This window comes from Podarcis cretensis (genome assembly GCF_951804945.1).
Source record: "Podarcis cretensis genome assembly, chromosome: Z".
NCBI lineage: Eukaryota > Metazoa > Chordata > Lepidosauria > Squamata > Lacertidae > Podarcis > Podarcis cretensis.
The window spans coordinates 13,065,572-13,073,894 of NC_137184.1; the positions used below are offsets into that span (position 1 = coordinate 13,065,572).

The 8,323-nt window shown below is 45.9% G+C and overlaps 1 protein-coding gene across 3 annotated transcripts; it reads right to left on the reverse strand.

The window, feature by feature from the left end:
* Positions 1-739: 739 nt before the first annotated feature.
* Positions 740-5,761, reverse strand: LOC307208375 (uncharacterized protein). Of its 3 annotated transcripts, none has more exons than XM_079963025.1 (3): positions 5,689-5,761; positions 2,855-2,957; positions 740-2,128 (listed from the first exon to the last, which is right to left on the reverse strand). In XM_079963025.1, the coding sequence occupies exons 2-3, from the start codon at positions 2,922-2,924 to the stop codon at positions 1,221-1,223; spliced, it is 978 nt and encodes a 325-aa protein (XP_079819151.1). In that variant the 5' UTR covers positions 2,925-2,957; positions 5,689-5,761; the 3' UTR covers positions 740-1,220. The 3 variants fall into 3 exon arrangements, with proteins under 3 accessions (XP_079819151.1, XP_079819149.1, XP_079819150.1); XM_079963023.1 differs by having other exon boundaries at positions 740-2,131; XM_079963024.1 differs by lacking the exon at positions 5,689-5,761 and adding an exon at positions 3,248-3,305 and having other exon boundaries at positions 740-2,131.
* Positions 5,762-8,323: the final 2,562 nt, after the last annotated feature.

The window sequence follows — 8,323 nt, forward strand, 5'->3', positions numbered from 1 at the left end:
TGCTAGGTTTGGCAGGAGCTAGGACCGAACAACAAGAGCTCACCCCATCACGGGGATTTGAACTGCCAACCTTCTGATCGGCAAGCCCTAGGCTCTGTGGTTTAACCCACAGCACCACCCGCATCCCAAGTAAAAGCATACTGCTCCTCAAATTTATCTTCAGAAAGGTCATGTTGTGGGGGTCATAAAAATTAGCTGGCTAAGCAAGATTTACAAGAAGTGTTGGAAGCACATTGCCCAGTGCTGCTTGAAGAGACTGGCAAAATACTAAATATCCTCTGATTACTCTGGATATGTGTTTGTGAACTGCCTTCATGTTCTCATCACACACGAAACTCCCATCATTCTGCTTCTCATTTGGAAGCCAGGCTAATACACATCCTGCCCCCCTCCCCTTTCCCATCCTCTCTGGTGTCTCAACATGGAGCAAGCCCACCCCACAACCAATCACCCTCATTGGGATGGGCAAAGCCATTTGGCAAACCACTAAAATCCTTCCCTCCCTTCCCAAATTCCAGAGGTACCATCCTTTATTGGCTTATTGGCCATAATATACTGTAATGGAACTTCCAGTTTCAGAGGCAGTATACCTCAGACTATCAGTTTAGTGGTGCAGCTGGGTAACTGTAGTCCTTGGTCTTATTACCTCTGTGCATTGTTTCAGTTGCCAAAAAAAATGTGCTTTATAACACACTGCACTGTCAGAGGCAGTATGGCTATGAATACTAGTTGTTGAGAATTAGAAATTGAAGAGTGCTGTTGCACTCAGGTCCTGCTTCTGGGCTTTCCATAGGTGTGTGAGTGGCCAGCCAGTGATTTGGACAAACAGGATGCATTTAATCCTCCAGGCTTGCTGGCTGCAGCTCAATGGCAGAGTATCTGTTTTGTATGCAGAAGATGCCAGGATCCGTCTCCTGCAACATCTCCACATAGGACTGGGAGAGAACCCAGCCTAAAATCTGGACTGCTGCCAGTCAGTGTAGACAATACTGGGTGTGTTTATTTCCAGGAATACAGCTGACTGGAACCAGGGTAGTGCTCCTGATGTCACAATTCAGGTTGAAAGTGTCTTAAGCCATATAATCTTCAAAACCCAAGGAACAGTGGCTTCTGTTTTTTAATGCATGCTATCCAGACTCTCTTGTTATTCTGCAGCCACACTAGACATCGACAGGAAGGTGTCCTCTTCTGAGAGTGTTGGCGTTCCAGACACCTGCTCCTCAGCAAACAAAACCACTTTCCAAATACTGTTCAGACCTTACCAGGAGGACAAGGAAGCTCCCATTAGAAGCCACCAATTTATCCACTGCCCTATCAGCAAAGAGAACAGTATTCAAAATGTCAGACACCAGTCTGGGAGTGAAGACTTGGAGGAGGAACTCTTCCCGTGCTCGTTTGATACCATTCAGCAGAACAGCAAGGTTGATCTTGGTGGCCAACCGTTTTCCATCCACAGAGCTCAGTGTGGACACCATTATGCCGTAAGGTACAAGACTTTGCCCCACATAAATCTCTGCAGCAGAGATATCACAGGTCCCATTTTCCAGGATGCCCCTCCAGGGAAGCCAGACACTACTTTGCTCGAGATATCGAAGTTTCACAGCACTCTCCTCCGTCAGGAGGGAAAGAGTTGCTTTGGTGAGGCACAGAAGTGTGCTTCTTGCATCACCCAGCCCAGCGGTGACCAGGACCCAAGGTTTGTCAGGATTTGTCCCTCCCAGCTGGCCACATATGTATTGCTGCAGAATCTGCCACGTAGTTTCTGGCTGGTTTGGGAAGAGAAGGCGAAGGAGTCCAAGCCGGCTTTGGGGCAATTGATTCTTGGTGGGGCTCGCAGCCCTGTAGTCATCCAAGGATAAGTGGCTGTTACCATGATGGAGCAGGATCATGGAAACAAAGACAAACACGAGGGCCAAAAAGGCAGCAAGGGAAACAGAAGGGAGGAAATCAGAGTCTTGCAAGTCTGGTGCAGAGGTTTCGGTAGAAGCAGAAGGAGCTGATCTTCCTCTGGCCTCCATCTCTGCACGCTTCCAGGGTTCACAACACGGTTCTTCAGGGAAGTTTCTACAGTCAAACAAATAGGTCTCCTCATCATCAACATCTTTCCACATCCCTTGCATGTCTTGGTCTTCTAGAACAGAGAAGGAAAGGAAAGCTCATAAGCAGGGGCTTAAAAACAACACACACACGTAAGCATAGCACTGAACAAGGTGGTAGAGACCTGAAATAGTATGGCTGTACCATTTCACTCTGAAGGAAGAGGGTCACATTTTGGAATGTTCCCTGCAGGTCCAAATCCAACATAGCTGGAACTTCTCTGCCTGCTGTGCTAACTTTTTATTTGTGGGGTCTGGATTGATGGATTGATTTTAATACAGAGAAGCATTAATAATCACCCCAGTGGCTGCCCTTGTCTCCAGTTTTGGTCCCCTTAAAACTCTACCCCTTCTTTGAGAGCCAGTATGATGTAGTGGTTAGAATGCTAAACTAGGACATGGGAGACCAGAGTTCATTTCTTCACTCAGTCATGAAGCCCGCTGGGTCACCTTGGGCCCAGTCACACACTCTTAGCCTTACCTACCACACAGGGTTGTTGTGAGAATAAAAGCAACAGGAGGAGAAATGTGTATGCCACCTTGACCTCCCTGGATAAATAAGTAAAATAAATTATGTTGCAAGTGCCTATGTCCAAGCATGCAGGTTTATCATTAGACAGAGCTATTTGCCTCTACCTAAAAGCCTTATTTGGTAGCGGACATCGCAACACCTTGTGGTTGTGAGTTCCAAAGGTTTATTGCACATCACATGCAAAAGACAATGCCAAGAAGTTGCCACACCTACACCAGCGACTTACTTTCAGCTTGGAGTGCAGACATGTCTTGAGCCATTCTCTGGATAGAGGGTCGTTTCCCACAAATCTTCATCTATAGGTACATCTCTCTTACATCTGGCACCTACTGAGTATGGAGAGAAGGAAAAGAGGAGAGTGGCCCAGTTAAATTAGCCTCTTGTAGCAAAAACAGCCAAGACTCCTGAGACCCCTTAAGAGACCAACACATTCTCTGTGGCAAACATTTGCATAGACAAGAGCCCAGTTTGTCAGATACACAAAGTAGGCTGCCGAGACTGAAATTTAGGTAACTGCCTAATCCCAAATCAGACGGCTGATGCATATAGTCCAGTCTTGTCTACTCTGACTGGCAATGGCTCTCCAGGGTTTTAGGCAAGGGTTTCTCCCAATCTTTACCTGGAGATGCTGGTAATGAGAGAGAGAGAGACATGGGAAAGTGGGGGAGTAATTTGGCTCCACCTTTCTCCTCCTTTCTCTGGGTGGCGCTGTGGGTTAAACCACTGAGCCTAGGGCTTGCCGGTCAGAAGGTCAGCGGTTCGAATCCCCGCGATGGGGTGAGCTCCCATTGCTCAGTCCCTGCTCCTGCCAACCTAGCAGTTCGAAAGCATGTCAAAATGCAAGTAGATAAATAGGTACCGCCCCGGTGGGAAGGTAAACGGCGTTTCTGTGCGCTGCTCTGGTTCGCCAGAAGCGGCTTAGTCATGCTGGCCACATGACCTGGAAGCTGTACACTGGCTCCCTCAGCCAGTAAAGTGAGATGAGCGCCGCAAACCCAGAGTCTGTCACGACTCGACCTAATGGTCAGGGGTCCCTTTACCTTTACCTTCTGCTCCCACAGGAGCAAAAATAAATTGTACTCTTTGGTGACAGAACCCCAGCAGAGATTTAAAAATCACAGCACATGCAGCAAAGTAAAGCATGAAATTATAGGCTGTTAGACCTTTATATATACACTTGTGAGTTTAAAAACTTCCCTCTTTCCCTGGCATAGACTGACAGCAAGTAAGAAGGCAGATAGGTTGGGGGCTGGCTGAGGGCATGGTGAGATTGGTGGAGGCAGTGCTCTACATGTCCAATGGACCAGCCTCTACTAACCCTCCAAGGAGGCTGATCAGTGAGTACACTCAGTCCTAACTGGGAAGTATTGGGGGGCAGGGAGCTCCCTCAATTTAGCATTTCTGCCCCCCCCCATATTTTTGTATTTCTGCAAACAATGGGGTTCCTCCGAACTTGTTTGGGGATACAACTTCTGCTTTCTTGTGTCTGGGTGTTGTCATGTGGCTATATAAGGATCGGCACTTGACTCTGAACTTTGGCAATAAAGGGAATGTTAGCACTGAAATGCTAATAAACTCTTATGATCTGTTATGAGCCATAAAAAATTAAAAAAAGGCCTGGCAGTTTTTATAGGATGATCTCAGAGAATGGTGCCATTTTGTCTACAAAGTGATCAATAAACATTGGCCACTCCAGTGAGGTGGGACAAAGTAGGCTAAAGGCAAAGTTTTAAAGAGGGAGAAAAATGAAGAGCTCTCTGCTGAGTTTTCACTAGTGTATATTCAATCACTTTAAAGGCAATAGTTCTTCAGCTGCATGCACACTACCATTCACTTTTGCTCTCGGGCAAACAGATCCCACATCTAACACCAGTGCTACATGCCACTCCAATACCCATGAGCTGTAAGAGATTCCTGGGGCTCCAAGTGTTTACCCAGGTTGTGTCTCCGTTGGGAAGATTGAGGCACAGCAGAGACTAGTATCTTTAAGAAATATGGCTTATTAACACATATTTACACCTGGATATCTGCCATGGAGGGGTTGCTGAACATAATACCCTAGGTGTGTTTCTCATTGCCCCTCTCATATCTTCAGCAAACTTGGGTCCAAAACAGCAGCGAATCATGGCTCGTGGTCTCCTGGTGCAGCCTCCTCCAGCCAGTGCCAAAGTGGTTCTGACCTCTACACACACCCGCACCCTCCACATAAAATTCTGGCCCATGGATTCCTTTTCTGACACAGTTCTGTAGCCTGCATTTCCCATTCCTATTCCAGACATTAGTTGGATTAATTAATTTCTTGGGTTTAGGCGGGGATCTTCCCCTGACCAAACTCTTAACAAAATTCATTCAGCCATCTTATTGGGAGGGGCTGTAGCTTAGTAGAAGAGCATCACCATTTTCCATGTAGGAAGCCCCAGGTTCAGTCCCCGGGACCTCAGGTATGGCTGGGAGACACCCCCGCCTAAAATTCTGGATTGCTGCTGCCGATCAGTACTTGGGCTAAAGCAGGTATCCTGTGTTCCTGGAAAGTGCCATAGCTCAGTGGTAGAGCATCTGATTTGCATGTGGAAGGTGCCAGGTTCAATCTCCAATGGCATCTCCAGGTAGAGCTGAGAGGACCCCCCCCCCCAAGTGAGGCTCTGGAGAGCTTCTGCTGGTCAGAGTAGACAAGGCAAGCTAGATAAACCAATTATCTGGCTTGGACTGAGGCAGCTTCTGATGTTCCTCTGGCTGCAGCTCAGACAATGCCTATTAAAAGCATAGCTACAGGCGCTTGTGCAAAACCTGATAACCTTATCTGCCCACCACCCCAAAAATGATGTCTGGTTTTATTTACTGAAAATATTTGGGATCGCCTCTTGTCTTCATTCTTGAGATGTTTAGACTCACCTTTACTTCATGCTTTGCTGTATGCGCAAAAGTTGGCAAAAGTTCTCAGATTCCTGGCACTTTCTAGATTTGCAAGAAACATAAAATGGTTTGTTCCCCACCACCTCTCCCCAAAAAAGTTATTATAGAACCAAGGAGAACAAGTCTTGAAAAGGAGCAAATACTTACCACCTTTTCCACATACAAATGGGATACACTCCACTCCCCCACGAACAGGTCCCCTTATTGCATTTCAAGTTGCCCACTCCTCTTTCAACTTGGCACCACCAACTTCCCTGCAGACACCTCTCATCTGTATACAGGTAGATGTTATCACAGGTATGCAACAGAAGATCTCCTCCCTCCAAGGCACAGTTTTCCCCAGGTCCTAAAGCTAGTATGTCTTAGTTTTGGGCGTAACACATAATGAGTGCATACAAGCCAGGGCTTACGGTAATTCATTTGTATAGGTTCTGCAGAGAAGTCACACTTGGCTTGATCTCATCACAGCAACATCAGAAGCTGCCTTACAGTAATTCAGGCCTATTGTTCCATCTAGATCCACACTGATTAGCAGAGATTCTCCTGGGTTTTGAGCAGGAATCTCTCTTATCCCGACCTGGAGATGCTGAGGATTTAACCTAGCACCTTTTCAAATGTGAGACATGTACTCTGTTACTAAGATACATGCAACCGAATACACTACAGCTAAGTCCCTACATGCAACCTATTATACACTGTGTGTCCCCCCCACTACTGTGCTCCAGTGCAAAAAAAATTAAATGTGTTATAAACAAAAAATAAGGGCATGAAACATTTCCCAGCATGACAACAAAGCCTCCTGCATATACAATATATGATGCTGCCATTTAGAAAAGAGGAACCAGCAATCCTAATGGCAAATTCCTGCTGCTCTGTGGATTGAGAGATGCACTCTGGACATGCTCAAAAACCTCCCTCCACCAATTGTTACTAGCAGTAATGGATGGGCAAACCTATCAATTTTTGTTTCTCATCCCCCCCTCCATTTTAAGTCTCCCTCTCCACATTGGTTTGTGATTTATTTATTTTTAAGTTCTCCTGGAAATTCAGCAGCCTTTTGATGTAAATTATTCCTAATACAAACAGTTTGCTATGCAATTTTGCCTGATACACACATTTTTGCAAAGGAATTTCCCCAACATCTTTGTATCTTGTTCCCATTAATATAGACATCTTTATGCACACTTCAAGCCAATATATAGAATTCTGTACACAATACATGACTGGAGATCTGGCTTGCAAAATTCCGAGAAGGGAGGCTGCGTTTCGATCTGCACATGGTTTTGGAAAGTTCAAATCAGATAGATTCGTCTTTAAATGTGAGCAGAAACTAACTTCTCCCCCAGCCCTAGTCACAGGTTATGCTGGCTGAGGGAGATGGGAACTGTAGTCCATCAACCTCTCTAAGGCCACAGGTTTCCCATGCTGTTGTGTTAAAGCCCCCCCCCAAAAAAAAAGTGCAGTGGATAGGATTCAAAGACAGCACAGTAGCTGAACTATTATAAATATTGATATTTATTAAATTTCCATATCACCCTTCATCCAAAGATCACAGGGCAGTTCACATAATAAAAGCAAGAACGAAAAAACAAACAAACAAGCCAATAACCCCATTCAACCAAACACATTTAAAAGAACATGGAATGTTAATCAGCCTGGCTAAAAAGAAAGCTTTTGCCTGGTGCCTAAAAATATGTAGTGAAGCAGCCAGGCAAGCCACACAAATTAGCAAAGGTTTGGCAAGTCCTAACCAGTAACTATGCAATAATGTTTGCGCTGCTTCTTTTGGAAAGCAAAAGCAAGCTGGCTGTTTCCACTGAAAGTGGAGATTCCCAGAATGAACCACCCTTAAGGGTGCCCTATGCCCTGTTTTAAGTCAATCGCCTGCAACACCTGCACACCAAGCAAAAATTCAACAGGTTGAGCTATTTCCATGGAGAGGTGGGGGAAACGCAGCCACTTCCAGCACACAGCAGTTCAGGAAGACCCAGTGCTTTTGCCCAGTTAAAAAGATAGCACAAGAGTAAAGCTTGTAAGAAAAAGTTGGCTGTTCTAATGCCCCCGAGACTTCTTAGTCTCTCACATACACATGGCTTGCTGTTTTCATGTGGTGTGATCCCACGTGGCTGCAGTGTATCTGTGAGGAATGGAGAACCTCAGTTTCCCTGTGTATAGCTGTTGAACTCCAGTTCCCATTAGCCCCAGCCAGCATCGCTGAAGATCAGGGATGATGGGAACTGGAGCCCACCAACATCTGGAGGGCCACAGGTCTCCCAATCCCAGGAAGATATAGATGCTGCAGTCAAATGGCTGGGCTGATCCTGTGGACAGCTTTCACCCTCCTTCAAGGCCTTGTGGCAATTGAGTGGGGGAGACCACCAGTGGGTTAGTAAAAAACAGATACACCACCTACTGAATGAAAGCCTGTTGTGCTGTAGGGCCAACCCAATAGCAGATATGGAATAGGTCCTACATTTCCACCATTAAAAAAGCATTGGGTTGTATTCAATACTAGTCCTACACAGAGTGGACCCACTTAAAATTATGGGCATAAATTAGTTGTGGAACAAACTGGGTTCAGACCTATGTCAAGCTTTGCTCATTCACAATGAACCTTAGGAGAGACTTCCTAACAGAAGGAGCTGCTTGATAGTAGAATAGACCTTCCTTGGGAAGGGTCATGGGCTCTTCTTTGGCGAAATTGTTTAGGCAGCATCTGGGAGGGAATCTTTAAGGGGTCTTGGACTTGGGAAAATTCCTGTCAGGGATCCAGCATGTGATA